The following is a 21,911-nucleotide window of genomic DNA, read 5'->3' as shown; positions in this document are numbered from 1 at the left end:
GGAACACGATACGCGGGTAATTACGAAACCGAGTGTTTCAAGGCACGAGCGTTTAAGGTAAATCGAGGCGTCGATCCGTTTGGACGCGGAAATCGCGGCGTTTCACGGCGAAGAAAAAAGAAAAAAAGAAAAAAAGAAAAGGAAAAAAAAAAAAAAGAAGAGAAATTCGAAGCACGCCAGAGTAGGTGAGATATAGCGCGGGAAGAAACGCGGCAAGTGCGGCGCGGCGAGGTGAGACGAGACGAGACGAGACGAGAGCGGTGGCAAGCCGCGGCGAGGCGAGGCGAAGCAGGAGAAGACACATGCGGCGATCGCGCACTGGCGAGCAAAGAAGTTGGTTTGCCGTTGACCTCGTACCGACGACCCTGACGTGAGTCAGAGTCTACGAATCGAGAGTCGAGAGCCGGAGAGCCACCGCGCGAGAGCCAGAAGTCGAGAACCGAGGGCAGCAACGGGAAGACGGGTTAAACGATGTCAATTCCGATATTTAACGACATTCGTGAACGACAGAGGCACGAGGCTCCAAGATCGCGCGCGTCGAGTTCACGGCGACACCCGCGGCTGAACTCACTGTCCGTTCCTCGATCGTTTCCCGCTTCGTTGGCGAATCGGTCGGTCGTCCCGTTGTTGGAAAAACATGACGTCGCTACTTACCGCGAACGCGAGGACGGCGGGAGGGAGCGTGTGTGTAACGCGCGCGAGAGAGAAAGGGAGAGAAATGAGAGAAAAGAGCGAGGGCGATCGGTACACATGGTTTGCCAACCAGATCGCGGGTCTCTGACCTTGCCAGCTGCGTAACCGATGCTGCGATCTCGCTGGAAGCACGTTGCGCTTCGCGTATCGGGGCCTCGAACGTCGCGCGAGGCGGCTTGGCCATTTCCTCGTTCGCAAACCAATAGACCAAGCCGGACGCGTGAAAATTCGTTCGGCCGTGCGAACGAAACTCATCGACCGCGAGATTATCGGCCGACGGAAGGTAACGCGTATCTTTGACCGGTTAGCGAGACAGTCGGGATCTGACGGGATGGTATGGTCAAGGTCGGTGAAACACGTTCGTTTTAACGCAAAATCCTTGAACGTCGGGACAGTGTGGTGCGTCGAGTAGGTGGTGCGGCGCGCGAGAGACCGACTTCTCTCGGCAGCGCGGTGTGGCGAGAGGAACGCGCGAAAAACCACAACGATGAAAAGAGCAAACGAACCGAAACGTATGACTAAGAATTGGCCGCGGTGGGAAAACCTCGGGCAATTGTATGTTAATGTCGGCGATTCCGTTCCGCAGCCGGTGGTAAGGCATCGATCGAGAATCCCTTTCAACCACGATATCGTCGTTCCAGCCTGTTTTTCCCTGCTCGCCGCTCGCTCCGTGTCTCGATTATCGATCGAGGATACGAAATTGTCCATCTTGCGGGGAGAACGAACGCCTTGCGACTCGGCGATAGTCGAGTAAATGGAGAGAAACACCGTTAGGATTTTCGTCGCGGCGGAATAGAGGATTCGCGGCACGAGAGAGACTATCTCGATGCTCGTATGCTTGAAATTCCGCGCGTCGAAGCACGACGATACACGACCAAGGGCGCGTAGCGGTAAAGAGATTCGTTAACCTTCTATGCTGCGAATAAACGAGGTTCTCGGGAACGTCATTACGGTTCGGCGGGCGACTCTCGTCGACTCGCTTGGTTATTAATAGAATCACCGATTGGCGCGCGCGCGCGCGCGCACGCGAGATGAGATACGAGAGTCGACGTTGACATTGCACGCGAGTAAAATGTTGACGAGAAGGTTGCCGAACGTATCGTATCGTGATTCGTGGGAGGTGAAACACGCTGGCGGAAAACGCTCGAAATGTTCGAGAGGTCGATGCCTGAAACGATACGCGGTGTCAGAGCTAGACTCACCTCGACTTTTCTTCTTTTCTTTTTTTTTATTTTTTGAGTCATACCCCTCTCTCTCTCTTTATCGCGTCGAAATGAATCAGCCTGCGCACGAGGGACCAAAGTACCCGGTCCCGGTAGCTATACAGAGGGAGAGGCACCGCTGTACGTATTATTTTTACGGCCTTAAAACGTCTGTCGTCATTACCATAATCTCCCTGCAGGATTCGGACGGCAGTACCTATCCTCGACTTTTCTCGCTCTCTGCCTCTTTCTCTAACCCGCGGGATTTTGTCCTTCTCTCGGTATACGCCTCTCTGTCTCTCCTCCTCTTTTTCGTGTCGCGTTCGTGTCCGTGTCCATGCCCGTGTCCGTGTCGTCGAAGCAGCAGAGCCGAGGTTAACGCGCGCGCTCTCTTTCGACGGATGATTGCGAGCGCACGCGCGCTCGTCGCGGGATAAAGGAACGAAGCCACGGACACGGACAGATGGAGACGAAGTGGATACGAAGAAAAGAGTACGGGTCGAGGGAACGTCGGCGATCGTGGAAAACGATGGAACAACATCGACACCTTCCAAGAAAAGGAGCCGCGTTCTCGAGACTCGCGACGGCGTAGAATCGCCGCGTTGCATCTGCGTTCTCGATTTAATTCGCGGAAAGATAAGGAAAAGATGGTACGCGACCACGCGAACCCGATACCGCCGGATCGGCCGTACGAACGTTCCGTAGTCGCGCGTGATAACCAGCCGCGTCGACGGATCGTTTAACGGTCACGCGGTTCATTGATCCAGCACGAGCGATTTTTCGTACCACCAGACACCGTCGCGTTTGCGAAAGACTCCGCTCGATCAGCTCGCGAGGTCTCTGTTCCTTTACACGTTGCGGCGCGTCGAAATACACTCGTCACCGGAGAGAAAGAAATATGCGCTCGCGGAGCGAAATGTGGAGGGATAGACAGAAAGAGAGAGAGAAAGAGAGAAGACAGGAGGACGATTTTTCCTCGCAAAAATACCAAACATCGCAAATCTACGCGAATATATTCTGTAGAGGCATCTATGATTTCACGTGTGTCTCCCCGCATTTTTATTTCACGAGATGATGATTTCCGTGTATTTTTATTACACCTGCCCACCTCGAACGTGAAATCCCGACGACTATCAGAATCAAAAATAGTCTTGATTTAAGGTGGGACTTCCTATGAGCGGCAAAAACATACGCACGTCAGGTGCATTTACATATGCATATCGAGACAGCGAAGCATCACGCTCTTGTTTTCCTGTGCTCGCGAATATATTCGCCTGACACGGACGCGATATTTAAAAACAGCCAAGTCGAGCAAGGACACGGCTGTAATCGGTCCAGTGAAAAACCTGTGACGATTAACAATCGATTGAAATTCCCCGAACTGAAATCATGCATCGTCAATTATATTTCAGTACTGTCTCCTTTAATAATCGCCATTAAATCGGGTTAAATTGCAGCGCATATTCCAACTGAACGAGAATCTATAATGTTGTATTTGTCTCGATCGCGAAGTCGTGGACTCGCGGACACGTGCCACGTGCACACGTGTGTATCTCGAGTTGTGCTCCAATATTCCGTGCTCGCGGATCCGTATTATACGAAACGAGACACGTATTGCTGATAAGTTTCGCAGACAATCGCGACACGTTCCGTTATATGACGATTTTTTTTCGATTGACGATCGATCGAAACAAACAGGCGTCAGAAACGAACGACCGTGATGAAAAAACGCGGAGAGGCATGAACTTTTGGATGAGCATTGTAATATTGCTTTCTCTCGGGGCTATGGTCTTCTCACGAAGGAGCAGCAACGCGCGAGTTCCGTTCCGGTTAGCGGTTCACCGCGCCGATGAGGCAAACTCGACTCTTGGCGGCCCTGCTGCTGCGGTCTTTGCACCGAGGACCCCCTTTAAATTCCGGTTGATCCGTGTTTCGGAAACTCTGGCGTCGATCCGAGCGAATCGCTCGCTCGCTCGCTTGCTCGCGCGCGCACACGCGGGGCAATTATGGGAACCAGGTGATGGAGTTTGTTGTGCAACCGTAGTCGGGCGAGGCTCACGTTCGAGGCAATCTTGGTGAAAGCGAGAGATTCTAGCGATCCGAACCGAGTAGATTACTGGAAATAACGAAATGCGAAAGCATCGGACGGTCGAGTACGAAATACGAGCGAACGGAAATATCAGAAGACGTAGAAATTAATTCGGCGTCAATTTTTTTTCAAGATAAACTTGCCATCGGGAAATGAAAATGATTATGACATCAGTCTCGGTTAAATCGGCTGATATAAACGAAACTGCCCACAACTATTGTGATATTGTTTCAATCTATCATGTTTGCCATTTTCTTTTTTTTCTTCTTCTTTTTTACGAGTAAAACTTCGTTAAACTTGTTGAGAAACAAGTTTATATAATTGGAGTTGATACATGTGACTTCTCGATTTATGTAATAAGAGTTGAGATTCAAGCGAGTGGATTCGAGTGTATCGGCTGAGTAAGATTTAGTTCGAACAACGTGGAGTTCGTACTATACTTGTAATTTCGAACGAGTTCGCAAGACGATATCTGTCTCTAAAAGAGAGAGAGAGAGAGAGAGAGAGAGAGAAAGGATGATCGACAGATGGACGATCGAATTTTATTTCGCAAGATGGAACGGCTACCTTTTCCGCGTGCGTAGCGCGTTATCCTTGAAGAAATACGGCAGGCCTTCGAAAAATCGAGCAAACGGACGTGCAGGTAAACGGACAATCGAACGGACAGGTAAGTTGGTTGGTAGGTAGGTGGGTAGGTAAAAAGGTAAGTAGGTAGGCAGGTAGGTAAATAGGGAGGCAAACGGACAAAAAGGTGAGCAAGCTAAACAGACAGCCAAGCAGCCAGTCAGATACAAAAATAGATAAGCGACCAACATATTAGATAGATACTTTATTAATTTTTTTCAGGGGGCAGAGGCAAGCCGGGAAGATTAAATTGCGATAAATACAGAGTCAGGAAAGAGAAGCTTAACATTTCCTGCTCAATTGCCGTACTGTAACTCGTGGAACAATGTTCAATGGTACCTCTAATGGTAATACCTTTTTAAGTCAATGTATTTTCTTTGTAAGTTGTAATACTGTAGAGGAAGCAGGTAGCACGGTAGACATTTACTTGCAATTAGTAACAATAGGATTAGCGCGAACAGAATAGAGATTCATTATTGCTAAAAGAATCTACAAATTCACTATTTATTGTCTGTCATTTGTGTAATGTAACGAAATTGGCCATTTGGCTATTTGGCTGTCTGGTAAGTATATCATTTAGAATCTTCGAGACGGTAATGGTCATTTCGATCGTAAAAGTATGAAGTTTTTATTACGCAGTATAACCACTCGAAACCAAATTTTAGTGAATACTCGAACTCTTGCTGAATCTTATTTGAACTCCAATCGCTATGTGAATTATTACAACTTCATATATATATATATATATATAACACGACAAGTTTGTCTAAATTGTAATTTGGAAGAACAAGCGACGAACAGAAATGGATTGAAATAACAGGATCGCAAGAAAGATCGTGAAGATCTCGCTGTCAGTTTCTCAGGATCGACGATACCATACCGACGAAAAATCGTGGAACGACGACGAGGTGGGTGTATTCGTTGGGAGAAAGGGCACGGTTGTGCATGGTCCACGGAGGATCGCGGCACGTGAGACGAAGCGAAACCGAGCGGAGAGAAGGTAATTTTGTCGCGAATCATCGTGGAACGCTGCTCGAATAGAGGAGAAATATCGACGCGGTGAGAAACACGGCAAAAGCCCGGATGGGGAGGCACGGGAATCGGCAGCGCGCGGCGCGGCCTGGCCGCCACGATCCGAAAGGGGGTCCCGAACGATCGTAAATCTCGAGGCTTCTCCGACGGAACTGGTTCTACGAAATAGGCTTCGTCCTCGGCAGTTATACCTGCCGCCGCGGCGAATGCAAAATTGTGCTTGGCAGACGACGAAACCGCAAACACCGGCGGATGGCGGACGGGCAACCATTTTCGACGCACGTCTGCCTGTACTGCTCGTTCGCTCGCGATCTAAATGCAGCGGTTGAAATACACCGCGACGCACGCATCGACACTTCGCGACGAATGCCACGAATGCACGTGAATGCAATAGAACGCCATTCATCTGAATCAGATTTCCGGCACTTGAGCGATCTTACACCGTTGAAATCCATTCATTCGAACACCGACTTGTGAAAAATTCATTTTTTCCTCCGTTCCTTTCTCAATTGTTCGTAATTAACGCATACCTGCTATTATTAATAACGACGCTGGAAAATAAACCGATATTTTTGAAGCACGTCGAACGAGAATATTACGCGACAAAGCGGGGAGATCTAATCACGTGGAAAATACAGGTTTCGTGAAACCCAAGTGTCTTAAAATTTCAAGTGTGTATATATATATATATGGTAGGCGGGTAAAGCTGCATTTATATTAGGCAACTGTGATTAAAACGTTCGTCCAAAACGATGATCAGAAATCGTTTCAGCTTGATTTGTCCGACCCAAAAAAATTACCCAATTGCTTTTAGGCGAGAGCGACGAATACGCACGGGGAAGTTAATACAGATGAAAGGTCGGAGGATCGCGGAGTCGAACGGCGTCTACGGTAGCGCATTTCGATTTTACCATCTAAAAATATAATGGGGTGCGGCCGAGGTGTAACTCGTAAGGTCGCGAGTTCGATTCCCTCCGAGGGGGAATACACCGCTATTTCTAGAATCTCCGGACGAGTGTTCGGGTCACGGTGTAAACACCTAGTTTCAGAGCCACGCTCCAGCAGTTTCATTCCGCGTGGTTCTCGCGGGCCTGGCTTGCCATTTGTCGCGACGCAAACAAACGGACGTGTGCCTTCGTGGGAGAACGAGAGGAGAAAGAAACCGAGGGTGGGGGAGGGATGGGGTGGAACAAGGGAACGAAAAGTGAAGGAGGCAGAGCGATACTGCGTGCGAGGGTTTGTTGCTTTTGTGAAAGAGCCAGGCACAACAGGGCCGAAGCAGGCACAGCCAGGATGGGGTGGATCGTTAAGAGGACGAACACGAGGGGCTGCCAGAACTTTACGGGTTGTAGAAGCGCAACGGCATCGTCGCAACGAGAATTAGTTTCGGATTAACCGAGAATGGGGCTTCGAGGCGATTATTGGAGATTTGCCGGTAGGAGCGCGGGACAAGTTCCTCGGATATTCTACGATATTTTATTCGGAAGTTTTCTTACTGGAAGGCGAGCTCGAGGAAAGAAAGAAAAAAAAAAAAAAAAAGAGGAACTTCAATTTTTGAGTTCTCCTCGTCGTCGTGTCGAGGGGTGAAAAAAGACGAAGGGGGAGGGGGGGAGGGCGAAAGAAAACGCTGCGTTAGCCACTCTTGGCTCGATCGAGTGTCGGAAAGGGAAGGAGAAACGTTATCACGCGATGGAAATCGGGTGTGCAGCATTGTGTCGATAACGCGACGGTATTACAGCGACGTTTTTCGGGATCGCTAAATAAAGCTACATTGGAACGGTTGCGACGCAGCTGCCGCCCAAGTACAATGGTACCCCTGTGCTCCGTTGCTCCGAGGCGAGCTCGAGAGGCATCGTAACGTCGAGACGTGAGTTTTTTCAGCCTAGTAAAGACGATCGTAAAGCGAGCGCGACCACGTGTTCGAAAAGTGGGTCACACTCGAGCTGAGTGATCAAAGAAGCTGACGAACGAATTTCCATCGACTATCGCGAGAATAGAAACACCGTACAACACTCGTCTGGTGTTGTCGCCGGGTTAATCGGCGCGATTCGCAAAAGTTTTCCTTCTGTTTCGTTTCGTTTCGAAAGTAGATCGTTCTCGCACGGTCGAGTTTCACGATTTCGCCGATAAACGCAGCGGGAAGGAGCCGCGCGAAGGACCAGCCGCTCGAGGGTGACTAATCTAACGCGGCACGCTATTGTACGTACGAGGATGATTCAATAAATAATCTACCATGTATTGAAATTTTTCTTTTATACCGTCTGTAATCTTGAGTGCTTATGCATCAGCATTTCTCGATTCTTATTTGTCATAATTGCACGGTTTTTAACAAAACAAACTTGATCTTTTTTCTTTTTGTGGTTATCGTGATAGTGAACCACAATAGTCGAACCACTTTACGTTCGTATCGAAAAGAGTTGCACAAGTTGGTATTCGGGTTTTACAATCTGAAGAGGTACGAAAGGCTGAAATCTGTTGGAAACTTTCAGTACAGTACCAGGACAGTGTTCTTCCTCGATACAGCGTGCGTATATGGGACCGATAAGTTCAAAATTGATCCCGAAGGAATTAAAGGAAGCGACGCGTGCATATATTGAAAAGTAATGTGCCTGACATCTCTATTTTTCACCCCTTGCGCTGGCAACTTGGTTCGCGGACCATAACGAGTGACCGTACGTACATACCATACTCGTCGGTATGATATCATCTGGACAGAAATTATTAAGAAGTAACAAACTTATCACTTGTTTTGCCACCATTGTCTCCCTTTACAGTTAAATTATACTTAAAACTGAGAAAATGTTGCAATTTGGGGCAGAAAATTGTCAACGTGCGTGGCACGTCATTCCAGCGCAAGCGGTTAATAAATTTTATAATTAACGGACTCGGTGGTGCTCGTAATTAAAACGCGACGCGACGAAACTCCGCACAGATTCGCGGCCGTTCGCTTCGAGAATTCGCGCGAGTTATATTTATCTCGTCGTTGCGGGGAAGTTTCTCCGCGGCTCGAAAACACGGTATATACGCCGACGCCGACGAGCAACGCGCAAAAGGACGACCGACAAAGAAGGAAGAGGAGTTTCCCCGTGCGTCAACGTGCTCGGCTCGGATGTTGGGCCGATCGTCGTTCTCCAAAGAGAAACGAAAACGAAACGAATTCTATCTGCCTCTCTCTCCGTTTCTTCCTCTCCATTCTGATCGTGTCGCGTCTGAGAAATCCGTTTCCACGATCGATCACGATAGAAACGGAACGCGAGAGCACTACCAATTTTCGTGGTGTGGCCGAAATGATCGGTCGAAAGGAGCTTATCCGGCCGCAGGTAGGCAACCGGTCTCCCTCGCGGCGAACGTCCGAACAAGTAAGTTGAATACCGTGCGCAGAAAAGGACGCTCTTTTTTTCGATCCAAGGATCGAGATTCTCGGTCCCTGCTTCTTTTTAAAAGACGTTTCGAATCTTATCGAAAGGGAGGGATGGAGAAAAAGAGAGAGAGAAAGAGAGAGTCGAAACGTGGCACGGAACGTTGCGCGCTTTGAATAGACCGTCTCGCGAGGATCTCGAGTTTCAATGGCCGTGCCATGTCCGATTTCGTGACACCCAAAAGACGTGGAAGAAGAATACAGAAGAGCCAGGCAGCCGTTCGAAGCATAAAGGGACCACGATTTTCATCTGAGGGTGTGTGTGTGGGAGCAACTCTGGTGATCCTACCACCGCTCTCCCAGGACTGGGAAAATCTTGTTTACGTTTCTACGCACAAGCGTTTCTCCACGAACAAGGACGAACCGGGACGAAGAGTCTCATCGAAACGAAACGTCGATTCCAAGGGTTAACAGTGACGATCTCGGAGCGAGCGCGTTGCTGGATAAAACGGCCCTGAATGCGGAATGCAAAGCTCGCGGTTGCTCCACTCGTAAATTACGGCCGCGTACGTTTTTTTTTTTTTCCCCCTTCCGATGAGATTATAAGGATCGGGAGAGGTCCAAACGCGAGAGAGAAACGCGACGCGTTGATCGTGCTCTGGCCGCGAATGAAAAATCGAAACGCCGAGGCGATTGGGAAAGGTCATGCGCGTGCCTTTCGATTCGATGGTTCGTCGGTGCGGTTTCGAATCGATCCGGCCGCCGCTCATCGTTACGAACCGAGCGCGGTCGCTGTCGTCGTTGCGACAGCGTTCGACGGCGAAATCGGTGAACGCCGGTAAAGGGGAAAAGACAGATGGAGGACGAAAGGGGGAATGAATATGGGAGCGCGGAGACGAGCGCCGTAGGGAAGAAGGAAGGTGGAGCTGCGCGGCGGCCGGAGGGAAACGGCGGGAAACGGGAGAGAATCGGAGGGAATCGGAGGGAATTGGAGGGCGTTCACGATAATCCAGTCGATCCTCTCTTCGAATTCTCCGTTACGAATAATAAACTCGCCGACAAAGTGGCCGACTATCCCGGCAGTCGGCCGAGGATCGGGCATAGACGCCTTCCACGAACCGCTTTTTTCCGTTTCGACCTTCCACGCCGTAAAAGGAGAGCCGAGCTCTCGAGGAAGGACGACCGCGCGCGAAAGGTTTACGCGCCTCTACGTCGCTAACCCGCATAGACCGTGTTCGCTTTTAGTCCTTTCCTTTTTTTTTTTTTTTCGATAAAACAGTCTTTCTTTCCCAGACATCTAACAATCAACATTAACGCTCGCGATGTACAACGGATCCACGAACAACGCGGGCTTGGATAACGTCGAGTCGATTACACGCGGATATTTTCTTCTTCTGAGTCAACGTTGCAGGAGTTTTCGCGAAGGAACATTGGTAACTTTGTGATAAACTAGAGATAGTTAATATTTCCTTTCCTCTAACGTGCTAAATAAAGCTTTTATTACGTTTTCAGAGTATCAAAATTTATACGCAGATTTTCGACTATATATAGGGGACGTTTGTGTCCGACTAACTCATGTATTGTTCGAAAGTCAACTGTGTATTGCTGGTAATCTGACTCGGTAATCGTGTCAATTTTCTACGCGATATTTTATTTGCTACTGCCAAATCGACTCTCGTTCACCCTTTCGACACGGGCCATCGATCAAAACTCTCTTCGCCCTTCTATATATACTACTGTTCCTTCGTGTTCTTCTTCGAGCACTACTCGCGATGGCTAGTCGGCTATCCGACTGGAAATTTTCCTATCAGCCAAACCTTCTTACTTTCTGTCTCGCCCTTCGAGACTCTCGGCTTACCGGTTTTCCAGTCGAACGATCGCGCGGCCATTTTACGCATCCGCTAAAAGTCATCAGGCTTTCCAAACGACGCCCTCGGACTTGGCCACTTTCGCAAGAGAATACTAATATCGTCGTAAAGACTAACTAAATATGCGTGTACGTACAGTCACGAGCAGCAGAGTTCAACGTTGTCGAAGAAATAGGCTTCCGTTTCATGAACGAGCGTGCACCCGCTGCGGGAGATCCCGTGCATACAGCTCTACCCAGCAATCATTCCTTCTTTCTTCTATACATATAAATATATATACGGGGTGATTTGTAAATGCATGTCCATACATTTGGGTGATAAGTTTACATAGTGTACTAAAAACTCATTCTACGTACCTTAGTTTTCGAGTTGTATCTGGACGATTGGAGAATTTGTTGCAATTTTCGTCGTTTCAGATGTTTACAATTCTTTAAAACACGTCGAACATTCCTAACATTTGTCGTAATCCCGGCTTTCTTTGCAACTTGTCTCGCAATCAAGCTTGAATTTGACGTTATATCACGTATATTGTGGCACGTTTATCCCGAGTTAGCTTTTCTTTTTTTTATAATTATCGGAATCTTTTAGTAAATTTGTTATCACTTTTAGCTATTTTCTTCAATGTTCTTCAATTTCAATATCGTGTGTATTTCAGGTGGACTTAACTTTTACCCGCGACCCATTTTTACAAATTTATTACGTTAATACGCATTCAACTCGCTATATTTCACACGAGTGCTACGCTTTCGATAGCTTCTGTACGACTGACGAGTGTAAATATTCGATTTGCCTTAACTTGCTCGGCTCGCAACTGTGGACAATATTTATATTTCGTTTGTATCTTTCTGGGAAATTGCGCGTTGTCTCGGTATACATCTCAGTGACATTCGACATATTACACATCATATATCCACGCCCAATATTCCAAGGATTACTAATGTAATAATCTACGCAGTCTCTTTACTTTACGATACATAATATAAAAAAATATAGTGTATTACATATCTTTTTGTTCCGAGGTTTGTATACTGTATACGGGGATTCATGCAGAGAACCATTCGCGCTCTCTTCCCTGTCTCTCTCGCGTCCGGTTCTCTAAAGGGGATAAGTACGTACACATACCTATTTCTTTAGCCTGCCCTATTTTTACGTGTCGACGAAATTTCGATTCGAAACTCTCCAATTTCCACACTCTCACAATTCAATTTATCACGCGTTTATCAAAAATGTTGATCGATCGAGCGTGCAAAATCATTGCTACTTATGCTGCGTCTTCTGCAGAAACGCAAAATGAAACGAAAAAAAAAAAAAGAAAAAAAAACGAGGTACATGGTCGGCTACACGGCTACGCGTGAATATTCTCCGACGCATGGGTATTTCCGCTTACTGTTCGTTTCGAATCTTGCGTCGTGTCGCGTCCAAATTCGAATACTGCTTGGCAAGCTCGCGGGAAAAGATTTTTCATTGCCCGTGTTCGTCGTCGCGTTTCAATTTCTTCCAACCGAGTGTTTCGTACGAGAATTTAGCCGGCAAACGACGAATACGACGATAAACAACGCTCGTTACGAGTAATCGACGGGAATGCTCGCGCGCAATCTTCGAAAAAAAAGATCACGAACGCGAAGAAGGCTCGTTTCAGCTCGTGTCTTCCGTTCGTGGAAACCGAAGGCGTCTAATCTTGGACGCGACGATGATGAATCGAGCGTACGGACCAAGGGCAATGCAAAATCTCACAGATCTGCGCGTAATTTGTACGTAAATATATAGGCTGTCGACGATGAAACAATCAACAACTACCAAAAAGATCTGTCTGCGTTCGATATATTATCGGTTACTTATTATATATATATATATATATATATATATATATATATTTATAATAAGTGTATAAGTATATAATATATAATAACATATAATAGTATACTAATAAGCATATAAGTGTATATATATATATATACTTATATACTTATTTAACAATACTGATGTGTATTAACGATAAATACGTTACAATATATTTTCGGAATTTCAGATTTCGTAGTAATCTAATTAGTCGAATGGATTAAAAAAAGAAGAAAAATGAGGAATCACAACGGAAGAACGAAGGGTTCCGAGTACTCGCGGGAAATGCAATTAGAGCAGAACCGGTCGACCTGCCACGAGCAACTTCTAGGGGAGAGAAGAACGTTTCTGAGTGTGCGTTACAGCGTCTGGTTTCCGTTCGGCTTCTTCTTTCATTCTGCTGCAGCTGTTCGACGATAGCCAAAACTCGTGACGTTCGTGGAACCTACGAAGAAAAGACGAAATGCGTCAGTTCGGTGTTGTCAAAGACGTCGATGCACGAACATTTGGCGGAAACTCTCCGTTGAGTTTCCGATTTTCTCGCGAATAACCGCGAATATCTGACTCGTACCTTTTGACGTTAATAACGCCAAAACGCGCGTGATAATGAGAAAACGAATGCGTTTTTCACGAATGACCCCGAGTCACTTTTCGAACGAAAACTGAGCAGGCTCGTAGCTAGCGCCCTCCGATACACGGACGGTAAACTAACTTGCTTGAAACTTGTTGTCCAACGACTTTGTTATCGACTCTCGCTACAACGAGAGTTTCGTGAAAATAATTTTTAATGACAATTTACGTTTCAGGGCAAGGAAATTGCAGATAAACCGCAAAACGCGACACCGCGTTTGTTTGCATGATTTCGACGATGGTATCGCCGAGTGAGTGTTTATCACGGTGCTGCTCGCGCTTGCGGGCGACGCGACGCGACGTGCGAGATCGAAGCCCGCGAACGTAAAGAGAAACGAACGTGCTGCCTTGCGTGTTGTTCGGGCCAACGAACAACGATGGCCTCGGTTTCAGGGTCGTTTCGGCTATTATTCGCTTGCACCGACTTACCTCGCCTTCATGTTCGCATCGTTCCCCTCTACCTACTCTTTCGCCAGATCCTGACTCGCACTGTCTCTCCGCCGTCTCCTAACTAGCCATGCATCCTTTCGCCTAGCCTCGACTCGTCTCGTCACGACTCGTCTCATCTTGCCACGCTACACCTCGGTGTTCCATCTCGCATCGTTCCAACTCCTTCTGCTCACGTCGTATCCCGTTGTTTTCCGATTGCTCTCACTTCTCCTTCGATTTGAAACGAACGCCATGTTGCGCGTATCCCGGAAATGCTTGCGTGACGTTCCCGTCAAACGTTCGGGCGCATGCGCGTGACGCAATTCCTGTATTTAAAAAATACGATCTTGAAAAGCAATTCCCTCGCCGCGTTTTATACTCGAGTGAGAAACGTTGCGAGATAATCGCGAATTAAATGCGTCGACGAGGCTTATTTATCAAGCCCATGTTTTGAATTCCAAAAACATACAACGATGCGCGTTGAGTGTCACGATTGTACGAGACCTGACCATTCAATGCTTTTTCGTGCCTCGACGCGTGATAATGGTTTGAATCAGAAATCAGTCTCTCGATGAAATTTTTATGCACAATTTAGTTGGAAGTTGGTATCAGAATAAATTACATCTTATGCTACATATTAATCAATTTCGTGAACACTATATCTACCCTATCCCCAAGCACCAGTGGAAATCAATGCGGTAATACTCCCCAAAATGAACCTAATCCTAACCCATCAAAAATATCGAACCAAATTTTTTTTTAAACTCGCGCAGATGCTTCCATCGAGTGAATCTTTATACAAGCATTTTATAGGTTAAATGGAATATACGAAGAAAGCTAAGAGTCTAATTTTGAAAATGTCAACGTCAGAAGTTCACAAATTAAACCTTTTAATTACCTTTTCTTGCAAATGAAAATTTTATCATTTTATGGGCACTAAAATACTAGCACCACGTAGCGGTGAAACGATGAAATTAATTTATATTACTGTCCTTCTCACAGACTATTGCGTTCCTTGTCTGATGTATCTATCCTTGTTTCATGCTATTGCGTCCCTTGTCTATCACACAACATATCTCTGTCCTTGTCACACTATGAATGGTGGTGCCATCTATGCACCTCTGAGTTCCAATTAGAACTAAAAGAAGAAAAATGAAAAATCCGATAGATGGCAGTATACCCTCGCAAGCGCGCGTATTTTTAAAAACAAGTTTAACAGCGGAAAATATATTGTAATCTCACAATCAGTTAAAAATCAACCAAAATAAACGGTCGTCATAAAGATCTTGTTAAACATAAGTTAAAATAAATAGTTATTGTTATAGTCCCTAGTTATTATTAAATCTCGTTAAATATATTTATTTAGAGGAGTAAATCTTCATAAAAAAAATGTGAGAAAGCAGACACATGTTGGGTGTTAGATTCTTTTCCAATATGCATACTGCAGCTTATAAATATCATGGTATGAACAAAAGAGATTTCTTGAAACTTTTAATGATTACTACATACATATATCTGGTTCAAGTTATTATCCTGCCCAATTTTGGAACCATCTTTTTAAAAATCTGTTTTTATCCTTAACTACTCTTTAAAAAATAAATGTGCAATTTCAGAAATAAAGTAATAAGACCATAAATATATCATAAATGTATCCACACCACTACTACGGGCGCACTATGTATTTTCTAACTTCATTGAATCTTCCTGATCGATGCTAGTGACATCTATGCGAAAGGAAGAGAGAGAGAGAATCGATTGCTCACGATGAAAACTAGACCAATCGAATACCACCACATGTTCGAGATGTCGAACAAAGCGGCGCGTTGTTTTGTCCGTAGTGTGGAACGGGGAGTGAAGCGAGCTGGCAAAAATTTAGGATTATGTTGCGATCCACTGTCAGTCGAAAGAAACATTTAGTTCGGTATCTCGTGAGAGTACGATGCTGGTGTTACGTGAGAAGTATTACTACATGTTCTACGATGAGAAGCTTGGATACGTAAAAGGTAGAACTGACAGGGAGGATGCGAACATCGCTATGACGGCGAATCGTATAGTCGTGCTTCTCGTCTTCGTGTCGGGAATTGCGGTTGCTGTCATTGGAACGTTATTGTCTCAGTACATTCGTGGTTCTCTGAAACATTTATCAGGTGAGCGTTTCCGATCGTACGGTACTCGTACCACTTTTGCCAAGTAGGTATCACTCTCTTGAGTTACCTAACCTCTTTGACAATTGGGAAAGAAAACCTCCAGCCAGTTGTGTACTATAAATTGTTCTTTCAGATCATGATTATCGTCATGTATTCATACCACTCCCGACGGAAGGTGAGTTGAACGTATACGACGAAGGTACTCTGGATGTTGCACTGCCAAGGTCCCAGCTGCAGCGTCAATTGGAAATTGAGAACAGCGCGACGTCCATTGCGGAGGCTTTAACCTCGTTACACCTGGCGCTGGAGATGAAATTGTCGGGCAAACAGAAGAAAGCGATCAAGTTGTTTCAACACGCTGTAGCTTTAGCGCCCCGTCACCCAGACATCCTGAATCATTACGGCGAGTTTTTGGAGCACACGCAGAACGACGTTATCAAAGCGAACGAGTACTATGTGCGAGCGTTGAGCTTTCAACCGAACCACGAAGGTGCGTTGATAAATAGTCAGAGAACAGCCCGAGTGGTCGAGGAGTTGGATCGAAGAATGCTGCGTCGCATAGACGAGAAACGAAACGCACTGTCCGCGATACCTGATAACAACGCCGCATTGATACGCGCGAAAAAGGAGGCTTACTTTCAACATATATATCACACGGTTGGCATCGAGGGAAACACGATGAATTTGGCTCAAACCAGGGCGATCGTTGAAACCCGTACTGCGGTTGCTGGTAAAAGCATCGACGAGCACAATGAGATCCTTGGCTTAGACGCCGCGATGAAATATATCAACGCGACTCTGGTCAATAGAGTTGGATCAATCTCTATCAAGGACATTTTAGAGATTCACATGCGCGTTCTAGGACACGTGGATCCCGTTCAAGGTGGTCAATTCCGACGTACTCAGGTGTACGTTGGTGGTCACGTACCTCCCGGTCCTGGAGATATTCATTATCTCATGGAAGAATTCGCATTATGGTTAAACAGCGAGAGAGCTATTCGAATGCATCCAGTCAGGTATCTAACTGTTTCCTCATCCTTCTTATTTTCCTTCGTCCTGTGTTATCTGCCCTGGTAATTACTCTTTTCATTCTCCTATTCCAGATATGCAGCTCTAGCGCATTATAAACTGGTGCATATACATCCGTTTTCCGATGGAAATGGTAGAACATCTCGCTTGCTCATGAATATGATCCTTATGCAAGCTGGTTATCCGCCGGTTATTATTCACAAGCAGCATCGGCACACGTATTACGAAAATCTTCAAATAGCCAACACCGGTGACGTTCGGCCGTTCGTTCGGTTCATAGCTGAATGTACTGAACAAACGTTGGATCTATTTTTGTGGGCAACTAGCGAATTCTCTAGACAGGTTCCCGCGCTTAGTCAAGACACTTTGTTCACCGAACGACGCGATACCATCATTCTAGAGGATGATGTGACGACGGATAGCGTTACGAACGCTTTTGACACTGGTTAATAGCTAGTCCGTGAATTTTTTGGATTTCACGTTACGTGTTAACCGTTACGTATTTCCTAAACCAAAGATTTTTACTCGCTAAACCATTTGCCTCTGTTCCGTCTAATAGTGACGCTTCTTATATTTAAATCGTAACTTCCGGTTCGCGAGCCTCCAATTTTTTGCTTAGAATTATCGTCGTATGTATGTCGTCCTTTATCATTTCGATTTGATCCAACAAATCGAACATCCAGCCTGCTTCTATTATTTTGTTGTACACGATCGCACACACATAGCCTTTCGTTAATTAAATTGTTTTCCTTCTTGTGCATGCGTTTAATTTAAAAAATTAATCATGCTAACTGTTATCGACGCGATTCCTTATACGACGTGGTATGCTTCCATTTATAATTTCTGCTACCTTTTATCGTATGCGCCAAAACAGTCGACATAGAGAACACGGCGAACAGTGTGAAACTGAATCAAAGACTGTGATGTAATTTAAGAATACGACATAAGTTAATATTTAATTAGGCGAATTTTAAATGTCAACATCAAACGTATTATGAAAATGTCGCGTATAAATGTATGATCAGATGTGTAATCGCTACTTGCTGGTCAAGTTACTTGCGATATGATTTAAATACACACGCTACTTTTAATAAATCCATTATTTTCTATATCGTTTCGTTCATGTATTCTTTTTTACCATTTTCTATGCGAGAAGATAATCTGTGGGGACGTGTTTGTCGGCAAACGATAAACAAAGTTGCGCCATTTTATCATCGACTAGCTTGAAAGCAATTAGATATTGTTCATTTATCAATCAATTATGGTCGTTCCGTTTGATATGCATATGACAAAGAGAAAAGAAAAAAAGAAAGTGAAAAACTAAGGCAAGACAGCGTATCATTTATATCATTATCTCGGTTCTCTCCTTTGTTCATAGTTTTATCGTTGACAAGCTTTTCACAAGTAATATCACCATTGTAGCCCGATATGTTTTATGGATCGAACAATGCATCGATCGTAACGATGTTGCTCCCATTATCGTATCGGTGTATCCAGAGATTCCAACTTGTGTCGCTATTCGACTTCCCAATACTGCGATTAATAATAATAAGGCCAGAAAAAGTATTGAATGCCTCGACTGCTACGAAACTTTAATTTTTTACACGTCTAATAAAACATTGACGCTTCGTCGGCGAAAGAAACGATACAGAGACAATTCGCATCGTTTTCAAGCGCGTTCGATCGAAACACGTATCACGAGTGAACAAAATCTTTACGCTAAACGTGCAAATCTCTCTCCTTCTTTTTTCATTTCTTTTTTCTTCTTGTTTTTTTTTTTCCTTTTTAATGCAATATAACGATGTACTCCTTTTTTTTTTATCTATATAAATACATTTCTATAAAAATCATATTTAGCCAACAACGTAAGTTGACGACCTATCGATTCTTCGCACATTCGCTCTTCCTTCTTTATCCTCTCGTTCGTTCATTCGCTCGGTTACACACATACATACGCTTCCCCACTCGTGCACATTCATCCTCTCTTCGTTTCTGCTTGCCTGCTATGTCGTGCTCGGCTCCATTGCTCGGTCGGATCGGTAGAGATCGAGATCGATCGCGAGACCCGCCGGACATTGTCGTTTTGGCAAGGAAAAAAAAGACACGCGCGTGCATAGGTATGTGTTTTACGAGGCATGTCTGTGAGAATTCGCTATTCTCCGTTGAGTATGAAGAAAAATGATGGAAACGAAATCAAACGACGGCAAGTAAGAGAAAAAATTGTTGCATCGACTTTAACACTCTCGAGATAAAAAAAAATAAATAAAAAAAAAAGGGGGGGAAAGGGAAAAAAAAGAGTATTCAAAAAAGACCGGTGAAATCATGTGAACTCTAAATCGATGATTTTCTTGGAAATGTGATATGCATTATCGGGATAATCGTTGTAATTCTTAAATAAATTGTAATTCTTTTCATTGAAACAGGGGCTATCACGATCTACCGAAGTTATATAACGTTGAAAATATGTACGCGTTTAACAAACAAACCACAACCCTATTTTGAATGAAATTTACGCCGAACGTACAAACGTACAAACGTACAAATATACACAAGATTCGAATACGCGTATGTAACTTCCTCCTTGTTATTTATTTCAATTATTTGGACGAAAGAAAAAGAGTTCTTTTATAGACATGTTCCTTTTAAAATTCAATCCATCTGAGACTGGACTAAAGGTATGACAATATAAATTGGGCAATCAACGTGAACCTTTATTTGAAAATATCTCGACGAGGAATGAGAATCGAACGTTGAAGAAAGAAGAAAAGATTCGAAAAGATATCCTGTAACCGCGTGTTTTTCATCTCTGGACAAGTTATGCATAGAAGAGACACGCAGGCAATTGTATGGATATACACGTGCGTGCAATTGATTCGTTACGTTGTCGCTTCGTTTACTTTTAACCGTATCTATACGTATACGCGTGTACGTTCGTCGATTTTATAGTCGCTTTATCAGTGACGTCGATATATCCGCGGATTGATCGTTCGACGAACGCAGCAGCTTTCGTTTAGCGACGTTTTGACGCCGTCGAGAAAATTGCTGAGAAGGCAAGGGTTTCTCACGAATGAAATGAAGCGCGCGCTGAGCACTGTCGACCGGACGTACGTCGATACGTGCTACGATTCAGGTGCTGCGTGCACAAGTAGAAGAAACAAGCTAGCGATCGGGAAAGAGGAGAGAGGCAGAAGGGGAAAGCGGAAGGACGAAAAAAAAAAAAAGGAGAAGAAACATGGTTTGCCCCAGGAATATGGACGGACGATGATCGTCTCTGCTACAGTTAACTTCGATATCGCCGCTTCTTTCTCAAAGCATCGTGGAATGCAAGAATTTCCAGCTTTTGATTCATTCGTGATCGATTGACAAGCCAAGAAAATAGGAATATGAAGTTTAGTATCGTTAAAAGCAGGCAAATCGCGTAGCCTGTGATAAAAGGTACGCAAACGTAAATTTGATAAATCTGGTTAATTAACTTATACTAGTATCTTCTTCTTCTTCTTCTTCTTCTTCTTGTTTTTTTTGATTATACCTTCCTCACCCATTGTCGTCCATCACCATTACTACCTCGTACATTTACTCGCTCGCTCGCTCTGTCATTCATTTATTCATTCATTCATTCATTCATTCATTCACCTGCGTTTCTCTCTTTCTTTCTGCCCTTCTCTCTCTCTCTCTCTCTTCCTCCCTTCATCACTCTCTCTTTCTTTCTGACGCGCGCGCGTAAACGAATCCACGTTAATTGTATCGTAAGTTACGAGTTCGCGTCATCTTCTGGCTGATCTGTTCCTCTTGCAACAATTGCCCACGAAACTGACTGACTTGATCGATTGCGGCGTTCAAGATATCGCGCTGCTGCACCAACAGTTGTTCCCACTTTTGGGCATACTCTGCAACAAACAACACGTTTTCAGTGATTGGTTTCGATACTCCCCTTCTTCTTGCGAAATAGCAAACAGGGAGAAGGATCTGGGTGAGTTTGCGAATGAACGTAAAAGCACGGATTTGTACGGTATGGAGTTTGTCGTGACTGGACGCGAGGCGACGATTACGTTTGGAACGATCGACGAACGTACAAAGTGTGCCATAATTTATTATACGCGTTGCAGGTGAAACAAGAAAAAGAGAATTCCACGTAGCTTCGTTAAAAAATTATGACAAAAATGTGAAACGTTTACACTTGTGTATGCACATTGGAGTATTGTCAACCTTTATCGATGAAAAGTTCATATCGATGTGCTACTGATTTATTATTATATCATTATATATACAATTTCGTTGTTTCAACATACACGATGAACATTATATATATCTTATATATATCCCCTATTAAACTAAGAGCGTTAATATTTGTCATAACATTGTAATGAAACATTACAATAACGTGTACGTATAACATGTCGCTACAAAACATTTTAATCTTGTCTTTACCGTAAATTGTGGGACACCTTGTACGTAATCGTTTCAAAGAGATTTCGATTCGACAAAATTCAAAATCGAGTGCGTCAGTGTGTGTTCAAAGCTTGCAAGACGCGAAGTCCACACATAGATCTCGTATTATCGAGCCGAAACGTAATGCATACTTAATTAATCCATTACATTACAGGCTAGAAAGTTAATGCGAAGGAAACAATACCGTTATATTAATATTCCATAAAAGTAATATTTATTAACAGTTCAATCTTTCACTTGTACATGAGGAGGAATTTTCGCGCCAGAGGCTCGATCGTTCGACTATCTGCGCGAATATCTCAGTAGTTGCACACGGTTTCACATTCATCACGGAAGAGGAAAGGCAATATAACAGAAAGAAAAGAAAAAAAAAGAGCAGAGAGAAGAATCAACGCGTAGATCAATATCACGACTTACCATTTCGACGGACAAAAGAAAAAATACACGTTGCTCTCTTTCTCTCTCTCTCTCCCTCTCTCTCTCTCTCTCTCTCTCTCTCTCTCTCTCTCTCTCTCTCTCTCT

At 44.7% G+C, this 21,911-nt stretch overlaps 2 protein-coding genes and 1 long non-coding RNA gene across 8 annotated transcripts in view; 1 reads left to right on the top strand and 2 right to left on the bottom strand.

The window, feature by feature from the left end:
• The window catches only part of LOC122533319, a 32,426-nt gene extending 18,764 nt beyond the window's left edge, over positions 1-13,662 (bottom strand). The window contains exons 1-3 of the long non-coding RNA XR_006307678.1: positions 13,277-13,662; positions 11,223-13,150; positions 11,003-11,124 (exon numbers count right to left, since the gene is read on the bottom strand). This is a non-coding gene — a long non-coding RNA (uncharacterized LOC122533319). The remainder of the gene's footprint in view (positions 1-11,002; positions 11,125-11,222; positions 13,151-13,276) is intronic.
• A 193-nt stretch (positions 13,663-13,855) lies between these two features.
• LOC122533314 (kinesin-like protein KIF2A) overlaps positions 13,856-21,911 on the bottom strand; it is a 24,199-nt gene continuing 16,143 nt past the window's right edge. For 3 of the 5 annotated variants that reach the window (XM_043662919.1, XM_043662921.1, XM_043662923.1), the window contains one exon: positions 17,691-20,827. In XM_043662919.1, coding sequence (XP_043518854.1) covers positions 20,676-20,827 — 152 coding nt within the window. In that variant the 3' untranslated portion in view covers positions 17,691-20,675. Of the gene's footprint in view, positions 13,867-17,690; positions 20,828-21,911 lie in introns of those variants that run through there. The other 2 variants (XM_043662920.1, XM_043662922.1) reach the window with 1 other exon arrangement.
• On the top strand, positions 15,493-20,132 carry LOC122533318 (protein adenylyltransferase Fic). 2 transcript variants are annotated; one of them, XM_043662926.1, is made up of 3 exons: positions 15,493-15,911; positions 16,036-16,927; positions 17,015-20,132. In XM_043662926.1, the coding sequence occupies exons 1-3, from the start codon at positions 15,704-15,706 to the stop codon at positions 17,388-17,390; spliced, it is 1,476 nt and encodes a 491-aa protein (XP_043518861.1). In that variant the 5' UTR covers positions 15,493-15,703; the 3' UTR covers positions 17,391-20,132. The 2 variants fall into 2 exon arrangements, with proteins under 2 accessions (XP_043518861.1, XP_043518862.1); XM_043662927.1 differs by having other exon boundaries at positions 15,498-15,911; positions 16,045-16,927.

The sequence above is a fragment of the Frieseomelitta varia genome, unplaced genomic scaffold, assembly GCF_011392965.1.
Source record: "Frieseomelitta varia isolate USP_RPSP 00005682 unplaced genomic scaffold, Fvar_1.2 scaffold_518, whole genome shotgun sequence".
Taxonomy (NCBI): domain Eukaryota; kingdom Metazoa; phylum Arthropoda; class Insecta; order Hymenoptera; family Apidae; genus Frieseomelitta; species Frieseomelitta varia.
Note: the sequence above shows the minus strand (reverse complement) of the source record. Positions and strands in the feature narration are given on the sequence as shown.

Bases quoted from the DNA above. Each gene is read 5' to 3' on its own strand.
- LOC122533318 (XM_043662926.1), top strand. From the start codon at position 15,704: ATGCTGGTGTTACGTGAGAAGTATTACTACATGTTCTACGATGAGAAG. The intron at 15,912-16,035 runs GTGAGCGTTTCC...TACTATAAATTG, and splicing joins TTCTCTGAAACATTTATCAG to TTCTTTCAGATCATGATTAT. The intron at 16,928-17,014 runs GTATCTAACTGT...CTCCTATTCCAG, and splicing joins ATTCGAATGCATCCAGTCAG to ATATGCAGCTCTAGCGCATT.